General features: G+C 55.8%; 7 protein-coding genes across 12 annotated transcripts; 3 read left to right on the top strand and 4 right to left on the bottom strand.

The window, feature by feature from the left end:
- Positions 1-1,068: 1,068 nt before the first annotated feature.
- Positions 1,069-1,775, bottom strand: PV09_02397 (uncharacterized protein; the record flags this gene model as incomplete). The annotated part of the gene is made up of 2 exons (XM_016355430.1): positions 1,069-1,345; positions 1,489-1,775. 2 exons carry the CDS (start codon positions 1,773-1,775, stop codon positions 1,069-1,071), a joined length of 564 nt encoding a protein of 187 aa, XP_016216566.1.
- A 475-nt stretch (positions 1,776-2,250) lies between these two features.
- PV09_02396 lies at positions 2,251-5,242 on the bottom strand. Of its 2 annotated transcripts, XM_016355429.1 has the most exons (3): positions 4,655-5,242; positions 3,157-4,542; positions 2,251-2,802 (listed from the first exon to the last, which is right to left on the bottom strand). In XM_016355429.1, exons 2-3 carry the CDS (start codon positions 4,451-4,453, stop codon positions 2,702-2,704), a joined length of 1,398 nt encoding a protein of 465 aa, XP_016216565.1. In that variant the 5' UTR covers positions 4,454-4,542; positions 4,655-5,242; the 3' UTR covers positions 2,251-2,701. The 2 variants fall into 2 exon arrangements, with proteins under 2 accessions (XP_016216565.1, XP_016216564.1); XM_016355428.1 differs by having other exon boundaries at positions 2,251-4,542.
- Positions 5,243-6,182: 940 nt separating this feature from the next.
- On the top strand, positions 6,183-8,199 carry PV09_02395 (uncharacterized protein). Its single transcript, XM_016355427.1, has 4 exons — positions 6,183-6,410; positions 6,466-6,953; positions 7,064-7,253; positions 7,320-8,199. Exons 2-4 carry the CDS (start codon positions 6,921-6,923, stop codon positions 8,084-8,086), a joined length of 990 nt encoding a protein of 329 aa, XP_016216563.1. The 5' UTR covers positions 6,183-6,410; positions 6,466-6,920; the 3' UTR covers positions 8,087-8,199.
- Positions 8,200-8,722: 523 nt separating this feature from the next.
- PV09_02394 lies at positions 8,723-12,916 on the bottom strand. Of its 3 annotated transcripts, none has more exons than XM_016355426.1 (2): positions 11,303-12,916; positions 8,723-11,065 (listed from the first exon to the last, which is right to left on the bottom strand). In XM_016355426.1, the coding sequence occupies exon 2, from the start codon at positions 10,975-10,977 to the stop codon at positions 9,061-9,063; it is 1,917 nt and encodes a 638-aa protein (XP_016216562.1). In that variant the 5' UTR covers positions 10,978-11,065; positions 11,303-12,916; the 3' UTR covers positions 8,723-9,060. The 3 variants fall into 3 exon arrangements, with proteins under 3 accessions (XP_016216562.1, XP_016216560.1, XP_016216561.1); XM_016355424.1 differs by having other exon boundaries at positions 8,723-11,053; XM_016355425.1 differs by having other exon boundaries at positions 8,723-12,488; positions 12,560-12,916.
- A 364-nt stretch (positions 12,917-13,280) lies between these two features.
- On the top strand, positions 13,281-18,738 carry PV09_02393. 3 transcript variants are annotated; one of them, XM_016355423.1, is made up of 3 exons: positions 13,281-13,879; positions 14,436-16,000; positions 16,067-18,738. In XM_016355423.1, the coding sequence occupies exons 2-3, from the start codon at positions 14,785-14,787 to the stop codon at positions 18,211-18,213; spliced, it is 3,363 nt and encodes a 1,120-aa protein (XP_016216559.1). In that variant the 5' UTR covers positions 13,281-13,879; positions 14,436-14,784; the 3' UTR covers positions 18,214-18,738. The 3 variants fall into 3 exon arrangements, with proteins under 3 accessions (XP_016216559.1, XP_016216558.1, XP_016216557.1); XM_016355422.1 differs by having other exon boundaries at positions 13,281-14,375; XM_016355421.1 differs by having other exon boundaries at positions 13,281-16,000.
- A 498-nt stretch (positions 18,739-19,236) lies between these two features.
- PV09_02392 (uncharacterized protein) lies at positions 19,237-20,415 on the bottom strand. Its single transcript, XM_016355420.1, has 2 exons — positions 20,165-20,415; positions 19,237-20,037 (listed from the first exon to the last, which is right to left on the bottom strand). Exons 1-2 carry the CDS (start codon positions 20,218-20,220, stop codon positions 19,503-19,505), a joined length of 591 nt encoding a protein of 196 aa, XP_016216556.1. The 5' UTR covers positions 20,221-20,415; the 3' UTR covers positions 19,237-19,502.
- Positions 20,416-20,691: 276 nt separating this feature from the next.
- On the top strand, positions 20,692-22,121 carry PV09_02391 (uncharacterized protein; the record flags this gene model as incomplete). The annotated part of the gene is made up of 2 exons (XM_016355419.1): positions 20,692-21,289; positions 21,376-22,121. The coding sequence occupies 2 exons, from the start codon at positions 20,692-20,694 to the stop codon at positions 22,119-22,121; spliced, it is 1,344 nt and encodes a 447-aa protein (XP_016216555.1).
- Between the last annotated feature and the right edge of the window lie 78 nt (positions 22,122-22,199).

The raw sequence follows: 22,199 nt of genomic DNA, 5'->3' as shown, positions 1-22,199 counted from the left end.
AAGAGCACCTGGAAAGGCATAATGAATGCTATGTCATAGGTAATTTAAGCAAATTCATGGTCTCATATGACAACTACTATCGAAGCTGAAAACCCCGAATCAAAAGAAATCCAATCGCTCCCGATACTGCAATGAATGAAGTGACTGGGCTAAAATCCGTAAAGCCGTTGGCATTATTTCAGCCCAAGTCAGAGAGAAACAAAAACACATACATGTCAAGAATCCCAAAAGAAAAAAAAATGATGTTCCTGGTGGGAGCTACGAACAGAATTTAGATTGAGATCTCAAGAATTTCGTTCAAGGAGACTTACTCGAACCCACGACTTCCGCATGCCTTATGGCCATACAAGTTACCTTACGGCCTACAAGTACTTCGACACGGTTAGTCCAGGGACCATCACCAGCAGACAAGAAGTGCTTACTAAGAACGGCGTGTTAACCACTGCACTACAGGAACATATTTTCGTCGAGCTTTCGCGGCTTTTTTCTACTTATTGACGTATATTATTTCCTAGCAAGGCATAAAATTTTTCTCTTGCCCACGAGCAGCATAGCAACTGCAGGTTTAAAAATTCTAAACACGAAAAGTAAAAATTCCGAATTCTTCACCCGTTTAAAAGATTTTTTTTTGGCTCGGCTGTTTGAGTAACTTGATTTCCACCTCGCCTCACTCGGTTGACAAAAAGCTGTTGGGGTACATGCGAAAAAGGATGCGATGGAACTTGTCAATACCTAATTTCAGCCGGCTCAGTAGCTACGCCAAAAATAATACAGCTGTGTTTTCAGATGCTATCGTCAAGATTCTTCTGCCTTCTTGATTTTGCAAACTGTCGCTTGCTAAAAGTTGCCCAGCGCCATGCAACCAAGGTGGAATAGCTTCACGGTGAACAGAGATGCGCGCTAGTTCGATCGTCAAGACGACCAAGAAAATTCGTGCAGACGACGACGAAAGCACGAGAAGAAGTGGAATCCCGAAGCTTTTGGGCTGCACAGTTGCAAAACACTTTTGCCACAAACATGGATGCTGTTGGAGAATGCCCTTCGCAGCACGCTTCGTAGCCTCGATGCTTAGGTAGCGCGGAGAAATCGTCGTCCGGCTTGCTGTGCATTGCCGTGGAGCAACATGGCAATGTTGTCTTCTTTCCAGGACTTGAAGCAAGATCCTCGCGTGCTGGCGCTGACGGAAACTAGGAATGCGAGGACGAGGATCAGCAGGACATCAGGCATGGAGATCCAGTCCCAGTCCACCTTCACGAAGGTCTGCCTAAGGGCCCCTACGGTGATGTCAAAATTCGGCGAGCGGTCTCGCGATTTGGTAACGGAGCCACTTGAGCTGGCCCAGGCCCTCGGTGACGGAGACCATGAGTGTAAAGGCGGCAAACGTCGACAGGGGCGACGCGATTGTGTCGATCGTGATCCCGTACTTTCCACGCGGGCACCAATCCGCCGTCAAAGACTCGAGGCAGCGCAACGACGGCCAAAACGCACAGCAGGCCGAACAGCCAGTGCGATGAGGACAGCCGGCCTCGGCCGTTGCCAGTTTCCATTGCACAAACGAGCAGCTTGCTTCTCGCCCGCATCTTGTCCAGAATCCCGCGACCGTTTTCCCCAACGACAACGACGACGACGAAGGCTCCTCTGCACTCCGAGGTGCTCCTAAGGGTGCCAAGCCTGCCTGCTGCTCGCCAGAAGATATTCAAGTCGTCGCGCTCGTTTTGAACGCGGACGCTTATGAACGGCACGGTAGGATTGGATCTAAGTACGAACGTCGGCATGGTCCTAATGACTGATGGCGAGTCCAGCGCAATGTTCCACCGCCTTATTTAAACTCACCTCTGCCTTTCTTCTGCTACGCTGCTAAGCCTATGGACCATGAACCTTGCCAATCGTTTGAGAGGTCTAAATGCTGTCCCAACTCCATCGTCAAGGGCCGACCAGGCCACACACACACACACACGCCTAACGCGGCGCCATTGTTATAATGGGACGTCGTAGCGGCTGAGTGAGCAGAAAGGCTGTCGTTCGGGAAAATTCACTGAAAGCATGTTCATTTCTGTGCTTGGAAACTGCTTAATTTGGACAGTATGGCCCTGGCCATGCACCATGTCTTTGTTTCACCGCTTGTCGCGTCAAGAAGGCAAGCAAATATGTGTCCCGAAGTAGGCGAGGAAATTATTCAGTAAACTGAAGTCGAGTCATTTTGGGACGAGTGCATGTAACTTCATCTGCGTATGAGGACTTGCGAACGTGAGCAGAAGAAACTTGCGTAGTTATTGTGGATTATGAATTTGTAATTTCATCAGGGTCGTTAAGGTAGATGTCATCGTCATGTTATTCTAACAAAATTCCAAGTCATCCATTTCCGAATCAAGACCAAAAAAAGACTCCTTATCACGTTGCCTTCTCGCGAATGAGCCATGAGCCATAAACAATGCCTCATGATCATGAGGTGTCACTTTCCGTTCCCAACCGTTCAAAAACTCTCGTCCTGATTTGTATCCGTGTAAGGCGACAGAATCAAATGTCGCCGTGTAATATCGATATGGAGTTCTTCCAGGCCATGCTCTTCGTACAGCTCCATTCCAGTTTCATGCACGTTTCGTACCGCCTTGCTAGGTATATGAGAAAGTGATCAAAAGACAGGGTGGGGAACGACAATATAAGGAAAAACTTTAAGTGAAAAAGGGGATCGGTCGTCTCATCATCGATACGGCGCTGCACCCATTGGGGGAGGCGGTAGATTGCTAGCCCCAGCATACGGGTTACCGTCGGCATAGCTTATGGGACTGGGGCCATATGGTCCTGGATAGTCGTAAGCAGAGTTCGCAAAGGCTGCGCGCCTGGCCTCGCGATCGCGCTTCTCGCGCATCTTCTGGCGCTTTCTGCGCTTTTCTTCAAGCTCCTTGACTTCATGCCTGTGCTCGTTCATCTCCTTCCACTCTGAGAAAGCGGATTTGATACCGAGTGCGGCGATGCCGATAGCGGCCGCATCCTGCAGCATGTTCTTGGACTTGCGTTTGCGCGCCTCCTCGGGTGACATTTCGCCCTCCATAACAAGTTTATGTCGCTTTTCTGAAGCAACCATGGACGAGTACACGCCGTGAGCGGCGTGAATGGTGGCAACGGTCGCGAGGCCGGCAGTGAGAAGCTCCTTACCTCTCATCTTCTTTCGCTTCTTCTCCATATCTGTCGTCGAAATGGACTCGCTGCTGCTGTTGTGACCGCGAATCTTTTCTAGTTCGCCGCCCCTAGTTGCGGCGCCTTTGCCTTCCATGGGAAGCGGAGGGGGACCGCGAGACGGATCGCGGGAATCTGGGGGGAAGGGACCACGGTCAGCTCCGTATCGTTGACGGCGGGCTGGAACGTACGATTCTTGAGATGAGACGGACGCAGAGCGTGCACGTCCACGCGACTTGGACCGCACCCGGTCGTAAATTGCTTTTCCTGCCGCTGCAATGCCACCAGCAGCCACCAGCTCCTTGAGGCCACGGCTCTTGGACCTAGGTCTGCGCTCCGGACTGCCATATGAGTCGTACGACGCAGAACGAGAACGACCCCGCCCGCGACTGAGGCTACGGAAGAGCGAGCGCGAGCGCTCGCGCAGACCACCACCGACGCTTCGAGAGCGAGAGCGTGATCGGCCGCGCGAGCCTGAACGGCTGCGAGGACCATTGGCGAGACGATTGGCAGCCAGACCACCGACGACAGACTCAATGATATGCCGCTTTGCATGCTTGTTTGGGTCCTTATCGAGTAGCCCGTCGACTCCAGCAGCACCGAGCGCTGCCGTGGCGATCCGCTGACCTTTGGCTCCGGTCCAACCGCCGGGCTCGTTTCGGCTGCGCACAGCCTCGATGACGCCGGTCAAAACGGCAGCCTTGGCAGCCTGTTGCCACTTCTTTCGCGTTTCACGACTCTTGGAGCGCGGGCCACGACGACTGTCGTAGTCGCCGTAGTCGGAATCGCGTTCGTGGCGACCACGAGACTTGCTGCGCGACCTGCCGAGCAGAGCACCCACCGCACCACCGATGCCAAGGTCTTCTAATGTCTTCTCGATTGTTGACTTGCGACGCTCGTGGCGCGGGCGGCCGTAGTCGTCTGAGTAATAATCATCGTCGTAGTACTCGCTGCGACGTCGGGGGGGGCCGCGTCTGCTTCGCGCGTAACCAGCACCGCCCGAGGCGCCGTAGTCGGAGTAGTAGTCGTCGTCATCATCATAGCGTGAGCCCCGCGAACGGCGTGGAGGATATTCGTCACGGATGCGCGTACGACGGTACTCTGCGGTGGGTGGAAAGTCGCGCGGGATGTCCTCGATGCTGTCCTCGCGATAGACCAAGTCTTGAGAGGGACGGCCACTACCACGGTGGACAAAGGTCGTCTCGGACACGTACTCGGGCTCACGGTAGCGGGTACGATCAGAGCCACGGCGGCTCTCGTAATCGTACTCAGACATGGTCTCTAAACGGCCAGCGGCCAGCCAGCACTCGACGCTAAACTAGGCCTTCGCCTTCGCTCGCACGCGCTCTGGGTGACTTGTCTTCACTGGACCAAGAGTCAGCACATGTGCGCCTCAGTGCGATCAAGAAATCAGACATAGACAAGCAAGAAGCGAAAAGGCTGCGCAAAAACCGCTTCAGGCTGCTGGGTGACTCACCGGGAAGATCTCGACCGAGTGGCGAGGTGTGCTTGTCAAGGCACGGGTAGGATTTCGCAGGTGGTGCGCAAACGAGTATTGACGGTAGAAAATGCTGGGTATGCAAACGAGCCGATCAGAAACCAAGGGCAAGGGGAAGCAGGTTGGTCAGAGCCTCTTGGTTCTATCCGCGGGCGACAGAGGAGTTGGGTATGAATATGTATGTGGTCGACAGGCAGCCAAGAGAGGCTGGCAAGGATGACGGTGGTGTTACGGTATTTAGCGGTGCTGCTGGAGCCCGCTTCCTGCCGGTCCGGTGAGAGTTCGGCGATGCTTGAGAGTATTATGCGCAGGAGTGGCCTCCAAGATTCAAGCACAGAGCTGCGGCCGCGAGCTTTGTGGGGCTGAGCAAAGACGAGCTGAGCGTGTACTTCGATGCCGATGGTGGGATGGAGACGATCTGTCTGGAGGTTTGCTGAGGGTTGAGAGGAACTTTGGCGAGTTTGCTGGTGGTCAAGTCAATCAGTCCGACCGTCCGGCGTCAGTCAGTCAGTCATTCTGTTTAAGGTAGCGGGGCAAAGCTGGTTGGGGCCAGCAGGACTGGGAAGGTCGGGCAGCGCAGGCCCAGTGTCGCAGGCGGGAATGGCGTCATAGGCCGGGGGCACCGCAGCCCAGAGCCCGGGGGGAGCGCCCTGTGCTGGCGGCGCCCGCCGTGTGTTTGTGCCTTGTGCTGCGGTGATGCGTCGGGGCTGTGGCCTCGAGTCTGCGTGACTTGCTCGCCGTCAAGTAGACGCAAGACGAGCAGCAAAATCAGAGTCAAAGCAACGAATGAACAGCGTCGGCTATGGCAACCCTCTCAGCCCCCCAGTCCCCATCGACCTGCTCGACGCGGCAGCGGTATCATGGTTTGCCTTGTCAAGCCCACACCGAGTGCTTTTGCTACGCCGCCGGTCTGACACTCGTTCCAAGGCTTGAATCCACCACACACACATCGACAAGCAGAGTAGGAAAAGAAGACCTGGCCCTACTGGTCTTTCGCGCCCATCTTGCGCTTGTCGAAACGTTTCTGACCTGCGTCGCTTCGTGTGTTGCTAAATCGACTCTGCAGACCCACCTTTTCCTCGACGTAATGCTCGCTTGCTCGTACACAGCAACCGCCTTTGCTTTTTCCCTGTGGTCCCCTCCACAAAACATGCCACGCCGTCACTGATCTGTATGGCCGTGCCCATCCGCTAGCTTCATTGACTTGTCCGGGTCCAAACGTGCTCCTCCTTCAGATGCGTGGTGCTGGAGCTCTTCGGGCCGCGACCAAGAAAGCCGGGTACCTGATGACGGCGCCGTTTCTTGTTAGGTTCTGACGGGAGCCCGACTGTGCCATCGAATCCCTGATGCGTAATCCCTGCCGATGACGAAGTAGCCAGCCCTGAATCGTTCCCATTCTGCTCTCGTGGCAGCAGGAAAGTGGAGAACTGCCCTGATCACGTGACAAAGGAGGATCTCCACCCCCGCTACGCCGGTCGGCCAGCTGCTTCTGTTTTGGTCTGCTCTCCGCTAATCCAAGTGAACTTTGTCGATTTGTCGACATGCCGTTGGCAGTAAGTTAGAAAATCGCATCAATTTTTTTGTTACAGAATCATCTACTTTGCTCTGGATCTCAGCTGCTGCTCACACAATCTTCGGCTATCAACGATGTTGGGCTTCTTCAGCACCACCATTCCTGCATGAGTTGCGACAGAAGACGGTTATCGCAAGATTTTTGGAGCAGGGAGCCTGCACAGCCAGTCTTCCAGACCATCTGACGTTCATGGTAGCCCTGCTAACGAACCCTCTAGAATGAATGTACCATGCTGTATCTCTCCTTTCGTCAGTTGCTCTCAAGCAGATGGCACTATTGCCGTCATACCCCTATATCTCATGCATATTAGCAGTTTATCTGAACAGACCTTGCCGCACATCAACCCCTTCGAGTCGAAACGGTATATGCTCTCGCTTCTAACACACCAGACTTTCATGTGCCATATGGCACCACCATCACGGGACGCATGGAGAAACTGTGCTCACCACGCCGACGTCGGAACCAACCGCACACTCTTATCAATCTGATAATCGCTTGACCTTTTTTTGCTGACATTTTCCGCCCTCTGACATCACCATCTGCTCGCTGTGCTCATAGTCGGGTTCGACTCCGACTCCACGCATTTGCTTTTTGACGACACATTCTCATACCGAGCCTTTGCGCGTCCCATCTTCACGATCCCTCAGAAAGACAAGCTGCGAAGTCTCGCAGATGTCCGGCAACTCCAATGCCGACATATGGATTGTGAGCTGCGCCCTCCTTATGCCCGCTCTAACAAGCATCTTCATCTTCCTCGTCCTTCAGGCATGCATACGGAAAGAAATACTTACGCGCGACATTGCGGACGTGTCTAGGCTGGCGCTTTTGCTGCATTCACCGTCGACCTCCTGGTTTATCCGCTAGACACGCTGAAGACGAGACTGCAATCACCTAACTACAAGGCTCGCTACACAAATGGTGCTGCGAACACCGTCAACAAGGCCGCTTTGTTCCGCGGCCTGTACCAGGGCGTCGGCAGCGTAATTCTAGCCACTCTTCCTTCATGTACGTGAAATGCCTCCCCGCCGTTTGTTACACAATGTGCTGAGGCTCGTCTCTATTTCTCTTCAGCCGGTGCCTTCTTCACCACATATGAAGGCGTCAAGCACGTCCTCTCCACGCATAACCCAACGCTTCCTGGACGTGAAACGCATCTAATCGCCCAACCGATTATCCACGCGACGGCCTCCGCGCTCGCCGAGCTGGTCTCGTGCGCAATCCTCACCCCCGCCGAGGTCATCAAGCAGAACGCCCAGATGGTCGATGCTTCCTCGCCCGCTGGTGCCACGGCACAGACACTGCGCAAGTTTCGCGGCAATCCGCTCGCTCTTTGGCGTGGATATACCGCGCTTGCAGGCCGGAACCTGCCCTTCACCGCGCTACAGTTCCCCATGTTCGAGCGCCTCAAGTCGGCCCTCTTCGCCTACCGCGATAGCAACGGCACAAGGACCAACACTGTGCTCGAAGGCGGCGTAATCACGGCTGCAAGCGCTGGTGCTGCAGGTAGCGTCGCGGCCGTACTCACCACCCCCGTTGACGTCGTCAAGACCCGCATCATGCTAGCCGCCGCAGACGTCACCCCGAGGGAGTCGACGGCCGGCCTCGTCGACGCGATGGGCGCTACCGCCGGCACGACGCAGGCTTCCAGGAAGAACAGCATCCAGATTGCGAGGGAGATTGTTGCAGAAAACGGAGTCAAGGGCCTGTGGCGCGGTGGCGCCCTCCGCGCTGTGTGGACCTTCGTTGGGAGCGGTCTGTACTTGGGTGTGTACGAGAGCGGAAAGACGTACCTCGCCCACCGAAGGGGCGAGCGACTGCGTGAACAAGATATACTGTGAAAAGTCGCATCCCATCCTGCATTCTCTCCGCATAAGTGTACGTACGTGTGTGTGTTTGTGTGTGACACCCTAGAATAGAGCCGGGCCTCTCGCCTCAAAGCATTCCTCCCTCGTTTTCCGTGTTCTCTCTGTGGATTCTCGTCCAGCTGAGGCCAAAAACTCGTCCCTGTTTGCAAGAAACCTTTTCCGCCATCTCCGATCGATGCGCGCTCCCACGCCTCTCGAAGCCCCCGCACTCGCGTGAGTCTCCTTCCCCAGCAAGCGCAAAAACTGGACGCGACCTTTTTTTTTTTTTTTTTTTTTTTTTTTTTTTTTTTGGTCTGCTCGCCCCTGCGCGTTTCGCATCGAAGGTCTCGCAATTCGCCTTCGAGCGCTGGCGGCCATTCGCGGCTGCTACAACTTTGCAAAGGTGGAGAAGGGGGTGGATGGAAGGCCGGAGAGACGAAAGGCATCGGGTGTCGCTATTGCAGGACGCGGACGAGCTTGCGAACGAGTGAGGCGGCCAAAAAAAAAAAAAAAAAAAAAAAAAAGAACAAAACGAATGAGGGTATCTGGGATTTTGGCACATTTCACGACGACAGAGTTGTGCAATGAGGATAAGGCGTCGGCACCGGAGAGGGCATTTTGGAAAGAAAGTTGAAGAGGCAAGACAAATCGTTTGCTGTTCCTAAGCGGCTCAATTCTGACCCTGTAAGAAGAAAAGGTCTCTTATGTACGGGAGCGAAGGTAAGCAAGGCCTGCGAGTGAAGAATGGGTGTGAATGCTATTGTGCAGAAGAAGGCTTCTGTTCGCTTTGGGGGAGAGGGCTCGCTTTTGTTAACCTCCAGACTACGAGCCTGTGATGGTCCAGCAGCTGGCACGGAGAGACGGACGAGGACAAAGGGTACTTGGCTACTGGCGCAGTAAAGGCCCTTGTGTGGCGAGCGAAAAGGCCTACATATGCATATGCCATATCGGCGTCGCTGATGCTGACGCTAGTCTTCGTCCTCGTCGTCACTGCCAAAGATAGCTTTGAACACCGCGTCACCCGGCCTCTCGGCCTCGAGCGCCTCATTCCTCTCCGCATCGACCCTCTCGGGCGACGGTGTATTGTCCGCCGGTGCCTGCGGCACGACTTGAGCGGCCTGACCGCTATGAACGTCGTCAGAGCCCCCTTCGAACCCACTGCTCGTGAACCGCCGAAGAGCCGCATCTTGCATCATGCGTTCGATCGCTTTCCTGGGGACCATCTCCTGCGCAGTAGCGTCCGCAGTCTGCTCAGACGAGGGGTCTAGCTGCACATTTGTGGGAGGACGCACGCCAAACCGCTTGCAAAGGAGCCGCGTGGGATAAAATGGCAGGACAGTCCGTGTCATGTGCCCATACATGCCAATCTTTGCGGCCGCCTCGGCTGGATCCTCAGGCTTCGCAGCGGGCTTGCTCAGAAGCGGCCCTTTTGCGTCCTTGGCCGCGTCACCGCCGCTGTCGTCAGTGTTTTGTAGTGTCCCTTCAAATGCTCGCGACGATGAAGTGAAGCGTGAGGCCATGGCTCCAGTGATTGGGCGGAAGACCTCGGCTGCTTGTGCGAACTCACGTAGCTCGTTCCTCCAGTCGTCGGTGCTCATACCTTTTGCGCGTTCGGGAAGTATGTTCGCGTCGCGGATGCCGGCTTTGAGCTCGAGGAAGGCCCGGTACCGTGCGCGCTTCGCTTCGTCGTCCGCGTAAGGCATCCAGCCGCTAGCACCACGCTGGAGCGCTTCGAGCGCAATGCTTCTGCTGAGAGTTGGCACTGAATTCCACATCTGCTTTTGTTTATCCTCTTCCGTGAGTCTATAGCCCTCGGGTGCATCTTCGCCGCGTCCCTGCGGAAGATCCGAACGCCCAGCTACAGCAGCAAGTTTGTCTCGTGCCGCGGACGATATATAGTCGAAGATGGATTTGCCAGGCAGCATCTCTTCACCCAGCGCTGCGGCTCGGGCCTTGGGGTCAAGGCTTGACGTTTTGGCCATGTCCGCGGTAGATTTGTGCTCTTCGGCCGGTGCGACGTCCCACCGCGAGCGTTTCGGTTTCCATCCGTCTGGAATCTTAGGCGGAGGGTACTTGTTGATCGGCGATATGTCTAGAGCCTGCATCGCGAGAACAAACCCGTCCAATGGGAGCCTACCGTCGTGACATTTTCTGAAGCCAGAGGCTGCAGCCTTTCCCGCAGGAGCGTTCTTCTTGGACACGAAGACGGGTCGCGATGCGAGGAGTGGGTTCGCGCCACCGACTACGGTCTTCTTCTTTGTGGGCTTCTTGTCGCCCCCAATGGTACGATTGTAAGAGATCTTGGGGCCTATCTCATACGGATCTTCGTCGTCGGAGCCCGTGTCATTAAGTACGCCAACGCCAAAGCTTGGTTTCTTCGTCTTGGATGGTCGGAGCTTCTTCAGCTTGGCCGCATTGGCAGCACGGTTCCACGCAGCTGCGCTGTCATCGTCGTCGTCGTCACTGTCTAGTTTGGAATTGTTTTCGATCGTGCGGTGCAGCGAGAGTTCACCCGCATATCCTAGTCCCTTGCAATCGCTCTTCTTCTCAAAGGCAATCATCTTGCTGTCCTCTGGTGCGAACAGATGTGTTTCGCCTTCCACATCATCGTTCCCATCGTCCTCGTCATATCTTGCCTTCCTCTTCACCTTGGGCCCAATGCCCTGTCCTTCTCTCCACCCCATTCTTCGCAGCAGCATCGCTCCTTTACTATCCGCACCACCAACTCTCATAATGTCTAGCAAAGCATTTCCGCTCAGACTCCCGTCGACGCCAACGGCTGCGCCTCCTAGGCCGCTGTACCCCGCCGCGGTGTGTAGGCGTTTCGCGTCCTCGGCATCAGCCAAATCTTCCTCGTCCATGAAGTCTTCGGGGCGCTGTTGCATACTGGCGCGGTTGCTCCGCGACGAAACGAAGGACTGCGGCGTCCATCCTTCTTTGGAACCAACTGTGTTAAAGTATCTGCGGTTTCAGCTGCTAGCATCAGTGCGTCTTTTATCTCTTGGCAACAGAAAAGCATGCGCAATGGGGGCAGGAAGATTTGAATTTCCAAAAGCAGCGACTGTACAAACGAAACTGGCCCAAGGTTCTGTGTACACAAAGCGCATAACCAGACACGTCTCACCCGATTCAAATACAATCATTGGGACTGATCAATGTATATTGTTGTGTTGCATATCAAAGTCTAAAGGGAGCGAAGTTTATACATACCCAGCACTGAAGCCGCCTGTGAAAGCGCCGTGTAGACGCTTCCTGCCACGCTCATCCCTCACCTCTTGCTGCCACACGGGGACGTAGGAGCCGTCATCTCGTACGCCTGCGTCGAGGGGTGGCAGCGGGGTTCCAAAAAAGGCGTAGGGACTCGCTCTTGCTCGGAGATCGTCCTCGAATGCAGCGCGCGAACGCTTGGCCGCGGACATTGACTTTACCTGGAGATATTTATTTCCGCTGCGACTGCTCCTTGCTAATCAAGGTTGTGTGCTTGGTGTGGTGTCAGGAGTGGGCCATGCATTAGGCGTGCCTTGCGCTGTGCACGCGTATCGGGACGCGAGGGATGTCGTCTGCGTCGGGTCGCGGTCGTGGTTGCGGCGGCGAGAGTAGTAATGACGAAGAGGACGGGATTGATCGCAAGGCAGGACGTAGCTTCAGCCAGCGGAGCTCTGGTCGGGAGGAAAAATGGCTCTGAGGCTCTTGCGGAGGGACGGAGTGGACGTGCCAAGAGCACGGAGGATTTGCGCCGGCACACGGTGGGGCGGAGCGGGAATGGGACAGGCGACGCTTTGTGCTGCGGATCGTCACTTGTTACATCACCAAACAACACCGTCTCATCCACGTTAGCTTCAGCCGTAGAACCGGTGATACGACTACCTCGTCGCAGTCATCGCCTTGAACACGCAGAAGCAGTGCGAAACTGCAAGCCGCAGGCTTGATGGCTAAAAATCACGTGCGACTCGTCGTTTGACTCTCCGTCAACAGCCCCTTCCAGAGGGCGCAAGTGTAGGACCAATCTCCTAAACCGACGACTTCTTGCTCGTCTAGACTTCTTGCCCATTCGTCTTGTTTTATGTTTTCCATTGTTCACCGCACGCCACCTCTTCCATGTCTGTAGGGCGGCCTTGTACCATCCTCGTACCACCGCTCCCAAAAAAGGGGGTCTCACAAAGGCATCGTTCCGATGCTGCAGTACTACCGAAAGGCTCGTACATGACCCTTTGATTGAGCCCTGGTGCAGACCGTCTAATGTATCCGGCCTCGGTGCGGCAAATTCGCAACCTCGGGGCACAGGGTTGGCAGTTCTTTGTGTGTGCATTGCATGGCCTGATCGGGGGATGTGTGACAGTGAGGCCAGCAAGAGCGGCGGGATCGCGAGGCTTAGTGCGCGCTACATTGAGTCTAACTAATGTCAAATACATTCGCGACCGTTCAGTCTTGTTTTGCTTCCTGTCTTTCTTTTCTTTTTTATCTTACCCGTCTGTGTCTTCGACGTCTTTGTCGGTGTTCGTGGCTGTAGGCATACGTGTCTGTGCCTCACGGGTAAGACAACAAGGCAAGGCGTCCCTTGTTTACTGACCGCAGCGAGAAAAATAGCAACGAATCCGTACGGAGAGCGTCAGGCGAGTAAGGGGAGCTGCGCTTGGTCCGTGCTAGTTTTGTGTCTTATCGATTTTCTTCACTGCTGTGCATGAATGTGGGCGCGAGAGCGTGCGCGCAGGTGTGCGTGTGAGCAGCAGCGTAAGCAGAAGCAAGTAGTAGCGTGGAGCGGGTAGGGAGTCCTGGAGCATATGCTGCGCTCTGCTGCTCACACCACTGCATCGTCACTGCTCAGATGGCCTACCGTGTCGCCGTCATTGCTTTCGCTCCTTCGCACGACGGCGACGCCTGACGCGTCCTGGATCTCGCTCGCTCCGTTCCGTCTCCACCCCTAGCTCACGCTCTCCAGCTGCTCCACTGCTCACAAGAGCACGTCGAGTGCTTTCTGGCCTGCTGGCGGCCCACCGCCGGTCAGTTGTGTTCGACCATTGATCAGAGGCGACAGCCAGCAGCCGACGAAGCAGACCGACGTCACCAGGACCTGCCCATCTGATCGGCAATGGTAGTTTTCTCTTTTTTTTTCGCCTCGGAGATCCACCCTGTCAACTTTAAATGGGGGGACGGCCTGGCGTGCACAGAGAGACGATCGGCGATTTCGCTTTTTCCGCTGCTGCTTCGTGTCCATCACCCGGCCTGTTCTGCGCCCGAGCACGGCGGGCCTTCCCCCCAAATTCAGCCCTTCTCCATCCCCTATCGCGTCACCCCAGCCGGCCACGTTCGCAAGCCGCCAGCTTCTTGCGCCCGGCTGATGCTCCCTCCCCCCTAAAGGGCCCCAACGTACCCTCTACTGCTGATGTCCTCGACGCCGCTGCAGCCCTCTACCTCCCTACCATCCGCCCTCCATCTCCCCTCCAGCCTGCGCTCTGGCCGACCCTCCTCGGCGGCCTTGCACTACTGTTCCCTGGACCTGCAGCCTCTGGACCCCAGGCCAAAAAGGGCTCCTTGACCCCAAACCAAGGGCGCACAATACCGCCCCCTGTATCGGGCACTAGACCGCGCTACCAAGACCGCCTGCGCCCGCCGTCATCATCACCATCGCCCTCGAACAACTACCGCGCCTACTACTACTATCACTTACCTCCACCGTCACCGGCACCACCATCGTCTTCCCCGCCCTCCGCTGCTCTTTCCCCCCTGTTCCGTCTGTCTTGATCCAGGTCTCCAGACGCATCAACACAACGCTCTGAAAAGAAAGAGGTGAGTAAGCCGGAGAGCTTGAGCTCTGCCTTCGTCGCGACTGTCTTGATCCCGTTAACCGCCTGTACCCCCGTTGCGCCGCCCGTTGCACACTTGGCATGGCTCTTCCTCGCTGTTGTCTGCTCGAGATCCGAGAAAGCCGTTCGGTTGACGTGCAGCGAGTCGTCATCTCAAGCATCACCGCTTGCCTTCCCCTATCCTGTCGTCCTTGTTGCTTCGTACATCTTCTCTGCTGCTCAAATACCTCGACGCGCGAAACTTGTCGAGATGCGAGCAAGGGCCGGGGATCCCCAAAAAGTTTCACAAACCAATCCTACTCTGCACCATTGAAAACCTTACCATTCCTCTGCTTCATCTTCCCTGGCCCATCCTTTCATGCTTTCGTTCTTGATGAACTAGTTCTGGTGCTGCTGCTGTACTTGCTGTTGCTGCCCCGCCCCCTGACTGTGTTCACGTTACCTCGCTTGTGCTGCTTGTGTTGGCCATCCTCACCCGCGTCAGCTTCTTCGTCACCTGGCACTCACGTCGAACACTGGACTGACCATTTCGATCTCAGCTTGCAGCGGACTGTCCTCTCTTTCCTCGCCGATCCCCCCTCGCTCTCCAACGTCACTTTGCGACGCCTCACCGACATATTCAGCCGAAGGCCTATCCGAGACGACACACGAACGAGTGCGTGACCAGGGGGCTACGCCCTCGACAATTTCGCGCAACGAACCGACCGTGCGCGGTATACACCATTTGAGGGCTGGAGCTGAGCCAGCAAAAAGAGTCGGGACTCGAACAAGGCCAACGGCTGGTACTCTTCGTACTGCACGTGTGACTTGGTGCACACGGTGCAACATCAGCTGGTCACCCGCTCACGCCCAACCCTTCCATAGCCCGACGGCCGATCGACATACATCATGTCGAGTGCAGCACCGACTGCTCCGGTAGCGCGAAGCAATTCGCAGCGTGTTCCTCAGCCCTCGGACACAGTTCATCGTCCACATCGGTCGCAGTCAACCCGTGTCCCCGGCTCGACCTCGCCCCGCGCTCATCATACGCAGCGGCCAAGTGGATCGGCAGCTCCTCAAGCTGCCGATAACGTGGCACAACGAGACTACGAGTCGTCACAGACGCAGCCGCCCTCGTCGTCGGGCAGAGGCAGCTCTCGCGACCATGATCGATCCCAATACCCCACAAGAACCGATTCAATGCGAAATAGCGTCAACAATAACAACAACAACCAAGCGCAGCAGCCGCCACGCACCTCGTCTTCACGGGGTGCAGGCGGCAACCAGGATCGCTACGCATCCATGGACGCCGCGGCGCGAAGTCAGCCTCCCACGAATGGTATGGTGAACGACGGTTCAATGAGGCATGCGCCGACAGCAGGCAGGCGACGGACCACTCTCGATACACAGACGGGTAGGTGGGGCCTAGGAAAGACAATCGGAGCTGGCAGCATGGGCAAGGTGAAGCTGGCACGCAATCTCGAGACAGGGGAGCAAGTCGCAATCAAGATCGTGCCGCGCCAGTCGACAGACGAGCACCGCAGCCAGGCTGACCGGGAGCGCGCAGAGCACTCCAAGGAGATACGCACCGCACGCGAGGCCGCCATCGTCAGCCTCGTCAACCATCCGTACATTTGTGGGATGCGCGACGTCGTGCGAACGTCGCACCACTGGTACATGTTGTTCGAATATGTCAACGGCGGCCAGATGCTTGACTACATCATCTCACACGGCCGGCTAAAAGAGAAGCAGGCGCGAAAGTTTGCGCGCCAAATCTGCTCCGCACTCGACTACTGCCACCGCAACTCGATCGTCCACCGTGACCTCAAGATCGAGAACATACTCATCTCCAAGACGGGCGATATCAAAATCATAGACTTTGGGCTCAGCAACCTCTTCTCGCCCCACAGCACTTTGAAGACGTTTTGTGGGAGTCTATATTTTGCCGCACCGGAGCTGCTGCAGGCTAAGCAATACACGGGGCCCGAAGTCGACGTCTGGAGCTTTGGTATCGTGCTATACGTGCTTGTATGTGGGAAAGTTCCGTTTGATGACCAGAGCATGCCGCAGCTGCATGCAAAGATAAAGAAGGGTTACGTCGAGTATCCCCCGTGGCTTTCAGCCGGTTAGTTGTCTTCTTCCTATCAAGTTAAACTGAAACTGCGCTAACGATGCCTTCCCTCCTACGCAGAATGCAAGAACCTCATCTCCCGGATGCTCGTCACAGACCCGAAATCCCGCGCCAGTCTCGGCGAGATAGCAAACCATCCATGGATGACCAAGGGTTTCAGCGGCCCTCCAGAGAACTTTCTGCCCCACCGCGAACCAATACAGCTTCCTCTCGATCAAGATGTCATCAAGAGGATGACAGGATTTGACTTTGGCTCACCCGAGTACATTAACATGCAACTGACAAAGATCATCAACTCGGAGGATTACCAGCGTGCGGTCCGCAACGCGAATCGCAAGCAGCAAAATCCAGGTAGCGCTCCCGATCCGGAGCGCAAACGAGGAGTCTTCGACTTTTATAAGCGGCGTAACTCGGCGAGTCGTGACACGCTGACAAATTTGTCAAACGAGGCCGTGCAATATGGTGACGACCCCGTCAATGCATATGCGCCCATGCTGTCCATATACTACCTTGTCCGCGAGAAGATGGAGCGTGAGCGCCGCGAGATGAATCCCGGGGCGCTGGAGACTCCCTCGGACAAGCCGCTAAAGTTACCGGATCTGCCAGCGCCACCAGAGTCTGCATACACCAACTACAACGCATATGAGAGTCCGGGAGAGGCTCCCACTGGCGGCAGGACAAGACCGCGAGCTCGTACGCACGGCGAGGATGAGGTTGCAGAGCAGATGGAGAAGTTAAAGTTGCAGCAGGCCGATGCGCCACCCGCCATTGTTGCGCCGGCAGAGACGCCGGCTCGCAAAGAGAGCACTGCAGCGGGTCTTTTCAGGCGCTTCAGCACACGCAAGAGACAACCGCAAGGCCAGACGAACGAACATGCCAATTCTGCACACGCTGGGCCCACGCTAAACGTTTCGAGTCCGACGGACACGCTACAAGGCACGCCGCGGAAGAGTTTCAGCGTCAGGAGACCTCGACCTGGCGAGACGAAGGAGAACACGCCGTCGTCTGCGTCCCTGCACGTCACAGGCAGTCAGAGGCACCAGCCTGAGTTGCTGACACCACCATCTGGCGGCGACGGTATCAAGCGCTTCATGAGCCTGCGGAGATCTACAAGCGTGGACCGTAGACGGCTGGGCAAGAGAAACGCCTCAGAGGTTGGAAATAATGCAACGGAGCCGCCTCCCACAAGCGGATCCGATAACTCGAGCTACGGGGGCAAGAAGCCTGCTGCCGTCAGCGGTGCTGGTGATGCGGCAGGAATGGGAGAAGACGCTCAGGCACCTGCATCTGTGACTGTCTCAAGATCAGCAGGCACGTCGCGAGCGAAGTCGCTAGGCCATGCGCGTAGGGAGAGCATCCAGGCGCGGCGTATGAAGCGTGCGCAACAGAATCAAGAGAACCAGCTCAATGTGCCGGAGGAGACGGAAGCAGAAGTCGCTCGCGCTGAAGCATACCAAGACACCGATCCAGAGCCGACCGTGCAGCCTGTTATCCTGAAAGGCTTGTTCAGCGTGTCCACTACATCATCGAAGCCTCTCTCTTTCATCCAAAAGGATCTCGTGCGTGTGCTGCAGCAGCGCGGACTCGAGTACGAGGAGATCAAAGGGGGGTTTCTTTGCACACACAACCCGAGCCTGGATCGCGCCGCCGGTGGCACCCAGAAGCACAATATGCCGGATAATCCACTGCCTGTGCCGGAAAAGGGCCAGGAAAATCTGAGCCCACCGCTTTCGGCGAATCTGAGCGTGGAGACGCCGCAAAATTCTCCTGGAGTGCCATCGAAGGAGAGAACGCACCGCCGCAAGATCAGCTTCAACGCATTGATGGGAAACTCGACGGAGAAGGACCGTGAGGAGTTTTTGCGTGCGCAGCAGGCGCAGAAGTCGCCACGCTCACCTGGTGACGTCCTTGACTCCGAAGCACCCTCGGCTGTGGATGATGGTACCGATCTGTCGGACGAAGACCGTCTCAACGGCGGTCGATATCGTGGACCAAAAGTATCGGCATATGGCCGTGCACGCAATCCAGGCGAAACGAGCACGCACGTCAGGGACGACGTAGGCGAGAACATGGTGCTCAAATTCGAGATCTTCATCGTCAAAATTCCCATCATCGGCCTGTATGGCATTCAATTCAAGAAAGTGGCTGGCAACATGATGCACTACAAAAACATGGCGCAGGAGATTTTAAAGAACTTGAGGTTGTAGCGGATGAATTCAAGTTGCGGGCTGGGAGTGGAACAGAGGCGGCACTTTTCGTTTGATCTTTGAAGGGAAAACGTTACACATATTCGCTATTCAGCTTTCAACCCCCCTCCTCGTCACGGTTGTGTTGGGGATTATTGTAGCAACGGAAGGGCAAGGCGCGGCGATATTTACCCTCTATCCCGACGTGGTTTTTTTTTTCTTCTTTTTCCGTATTCACGAGCGTTGTGCGATGTGATACAAATGCGATGCGATGCATGAGTATGATGTCTAACGCCAGCATTATCCCTAGAAGCACATGACGTATTCTTCATATACATATTTTAATCATTGTTCTCCAGAGAGGTAGTGACAAAACCAACACGGAATGGACAGTGGTGCACATGATCTGCGTCTTTACTGCTTACTTTTTGCGGCTTCAGCGAAGAGTTTGGGCGTATCGGGATGGTACTTGGTGGCCGTCATGGATATGGAGCCAATTTCCAGGACTAAGATACATTGATACGTGTAATGGAGACTTTGGTGCACGATGAACAAACTTCTAATGCCCCTTTGCAAGCGTGAGTCAGTACTGTAACATGGGCCGCGATTTGTAGCAACTCCTGCTACGTTCCTACGATCCCGAGCAGGTATCTGAGCAAAAAAAAAAAAAGCATCTGCAATGGTGCGAACACCTAACCTAGCTGTCCTGGCAGCAAGTGTGCTTCTGAGCCGTTCTTTACTGTAAGTCACCCGTTGTTGGTTCGGGGATAACGTGGTGGATAAATTCAGCGCCAACGCTCTAGGCTGATATTCCAGATAAGAACAGTTGGCATCAAGGCCAGAGCCAAAGACGTTATGTGACGCTATTGATTCGAATCGACCCTATCTGGTTGTTTCCGCTCCATTTGGCTACCCAGCGCTTTGTCATATCAAGTGTTTACAGAAGGCTTAAGAGGTACGACAGATGGCGGGGGCGGCAAATATCGGCTTTGCGATGCAAGAGGGCTTCGGAACGAGGTCGCTGCGGCATGGCCGACGAGAGTACGACAGTAGATTTCCACATTCTTCAGCTAACAGGTTTCCCCGGAAACGTTGCAGAGTAGCGCGGCCGGAAGCTTGCCTTGATATATGCACAGAGAGAGATATCCTTTGAACGGCGGTCCATTCCGTCGCTATGCTAGCTAATTGTACACATGAAAAACAAGAAGGCGGCCCAACGCCAGGTCCTGTCAATCATACTGGGCCTGCGCGGCCAGCGCGTTCCATCGGTTACAAAGGTTGAGCAAAAGTCACCAAAAGAAGAGTGGCCATCACCTCGCCTTGCTCGACGTCTTCCTGCTCCAGAACTCCTCCCTCCCCATGGCCATGCTCGTGCTCTGCCACTTCTCTTCGCCGCTCAGCAGACGCCTCGCCTGCTCCTCCAGCTTCTCCCTGTGCTCCCTCTTGGGCTTCATCTTGTCTCTGATGCGTCTAAGCGTCCGGTCGTAGTTGATGACGGTCTCGTCGCCCCGCTCGGCCTCCTCGCTCGCTTCCTGCATGCCTCTCTGGAAGCCGTCCCAGTCCTCCTCGGCGATTCCTTGCTTGACCCACGGCTCCTCCGGCCACACGAACGGCTCCAGCAACTGCGCCGTCATGTATTTGGTCGCAGGGCCGCGCACCAGCCGCTGGTGCTCGTTCTTGAATGCCTTGCCCTGGATGATGGCCGAGCGGATGTGCAGCGTCCGCACATTGTACACGTGGAACAGGTAGTCTCGGAGGTCGAGCTTGTTGAAGGAGAGCGGCACGATGAAGCGTGCGTAGTTGGGAGGCAGAGCGGATTTTATCATCGTCACTGTGAACTTGGGGCTGTTTTGTCAGCGCGCGAGCGCATCTTCGTTAGCAATTGCTGCACTCTGTTGGGAGAAACAACGAAGGGAGGGGCGGCCGAAGGTAGACCTATGTCCAGCAAGATTGGTGGATGGAGACGACGTACAATGAGATTTGCCGCTTGCCGACGGGGAAGTGCGGCTTCAATGCATTGGCTGCCATCGCGAGATGTGTTTATGTAGACGCACCGCCAAATTCGTTCGACTCGGACGTCTGACAGTTCGGTCTTGAACCAAACTCAGCTTTTTTGGGTCGTTTTCGAGAGACTTTTGTACGGAGGATGGTCCGTGCCGCGCGTCGGAGGTGATGCGGAATTCACGTCTGCTGTCTCCTCCCATGCCCGTCGCATTCCCCGTGTCCCTCTCGATCTACCCATTTCGATACCGAAGCAGAGTCGCGTGGTCCTGTACAGACCCGCGGTCGTGACGTTTCGATTGCTCGCCTTGCCTTCGTCGCTGAAACGTGGGCCGGAAGTCGTCCTCGCGGAGGATCGCGTTCATTTCAAAGGGAGCTGCGGCTACACGAGTTTACTCTCCAGGGATAAGCGACTACAACTGGCGACATCGTCATTGGCGCTATCCCGACATTGAAGCGCCGCAATTTGCTCATCGGGGAATAAAATCATAGAGGAAAATGGAGTCACCGGGCTCGCCCCTCTCCGAGCATAGTGAGGATGAGTTCCAGTATAATGATGATACCTACCATACGAGGTTCGGCGGTTCCCCTTCTCCAAGCACAGAAATGGGCTCCTCAGCTCGGCCCTCAAAACGGCAAAAGACAGGTCCGAATACGCACCGAGAAACTTCTGGCATTCCGTCATCAAGCCACCACCTAGCTCCGAGTTCCGGCGCGTTTGACGTCCTTCCAACGGCAGCGGCCGTCCCAGACGAAGACGAAGACATCTCCTCCGACACCGACGGCTCCGTCCCCGGGTCGCCACACTTGGCTTCGGCCGCCGCGTTGCCGGGGGACGACGACGATGGCGGATTCGGTCACAAGGGCGAGCAGATCAGCTTCTGTCGGTGGGAGGGCTGCGAAGCAGGCGAAATGGGCAACATGGACTTGCTGGTGCAGCACCTCCACGACGAGCACATCCACGCCCGGCAGAAGAAGTACAGCTGTGAATGGGCCGATTGCTCGAGAAAGGGGATTCCGCACGCGAGCGGCTACGCGCTCAGAGCACACATGAGAAGTCATACGCGAGAGAAGCCGTTCTACTGCACCCTTCCTGGTACGTCGTCAAACCCCCCCCGTTCATTGGCTCTAGTGGCATTCTTCACGGTTAAATGAATAGTTGCTAACTCGACAATTGTGCAGAATGCGACAGGTCCTTCACCCGCTCGGACGCGCTGGCGAAACACATGCGCACCGTCCACGAGACGGAGGCTCTGCGTCCTTCTGATCCAGTCCCCAAACACCACTCTTCGAACCCTCAAAACAAGAACCAGAAGCTGCGCCTCACATTCAAAGCGATCGGCAGCAATGGCGTCTCCGGTGCGGGAGGCCCAGGCTCGGACGCTGGTAGCAAATCTGCGGTAGGCTCCGTCCCCGCCAGCCCAATGGCGGCTCCCAGTAATTCGGCCACCGTGGACGAGGAGTACGAACATAACAACGTGATCTTCACTCCGGCAACTGGGTCTGCCGCAGGCAAAGGGGCAGTGGAGCGGCAATTTCCAGCCGCCATAGACTTCACTGAAGAGGAACTTGCGTTGCCGCCCGGTGAGCTTTACAAGGTGCTCATGGCGCAAATCAAGTGGGCGAGCGAAGAGGGCGAGAAGCTGCGGCGGGAGGTAGGCGAGTTGGATCAGAGGAGGAAGAGAGAGTGGAATGCGAAGGAGCTCGCGCTCGAGAATGTCATGGAGGCCGAGGCAGCAGACATGGAGAGGAGGCTGGGGAGGAAAGGAAGAGAGGTGGTACCGGACGAGGCGGCACTTATGAAGATTGTAGGCGCGGACGTCACGAGACTGGATATTCCTCCTAGAGACGGCAAAACGCTTTGGTGGAGGGAGGAGAGAAAAGAGACAGCAGAAGCCATGGAGGGAATCGAGGAAGCCAAGGTTTAGCCCTCCTTTCCTTCCTCCTATCCTGCTGAACATGCATGACGAACAAGATGAACGTGTGGAGGGTTGAAAGACAGCAGT

The sequence above is a fragment of the Verruconis gallopava genome (genome assembly GCF_000836295.1).
Source record: "Verruconis gallopava strain CBS 43764 unplaced genomic scaffold supercont1.6, whole genome shotgun sequence".
Taxonomy (NCBI): domain Eukaryota; kingdom Fungi; phylum Ascomycota; class Dothideomycetes; order Venturiales; family Sympoventuriaceae; genus Verruconis; species Verruconis gallopava.
Note: the sequence above shows the minus strand (reverse complement) of the source record. Positions and strands in the feature narration are given on the sequence as shown.

Bases quoted from the DNA above. Each gene is read 5' to 3' on its own strand.
- PV09_02393 (XM_016355423.1), top strand. From the start codon at position 14,785: ATGTCGAGTGCAGCACCGACTGCTCCGGTAGCGCGAAGCAATTCGCAG. The intron at 16,001-16,066 runs GTTAGTTGTCTT...CCTCCTACGCAG, and splicing joins TCCCCCGTGGCTTTCAGCCG to AATGCAAGAACCTCATCTCC.
- PV09_02392 (XM_016355420.1), bottom strand. From the start codon at position 20,220: ATGGCAGCCAATGCATTGAAGCCGCACTTCCCCGTCGGCAAGCGGCAA. The intron at 20,038-20,164 runs GTACGTCGTCTC...CTGACAAAACAG, and splicing joins GGCAAGCGGCAAATCTCATT to CCCCAAGTTCACAGTGACGA.
- PV09_02395 (XM_016355427.1), top strand. From the start codon at position 6,921: ATGTCCGGCAACTCCAATGCCGACATATGGATT. The intron at 6,954-7,063 runs GTGAGCTGCGCC...GGACGTGTCTAG, and splicing joins CCAATGCCGACATATGGATT to GCTGGCGCTTTTGCTGCATT. The intron at 7,254-7,319 runs GTACGTGAAATG...ATTTCTCTTCAG, and splicing joins TCTAGCCACTCTTCCTTCAT to CCGGTGCCTTCTTCACCACA.
- PV09_02396 (XM_016355428.1), bottom strand. From the start codon at position 4,453: ATGTCTGAGTACGATTACGAGAGCCGCCGTGGCTCTGATCGTACCCGC.
- PV09_02394 (XM_016355424.1), bottom strand. From the start codon at position 11,511: ATGTCCGCGGCCAAGCGTTCGCGCGCTGCATTCGAGGACGATCTCCGA. The intron at 11,054-11,302 runs GTATGTATAAAC...CTGAAACCGCAG, and splicing joins ACAGGCGGCTTCAGTGCTGG to ATACTTTAACACAGTTGGTT.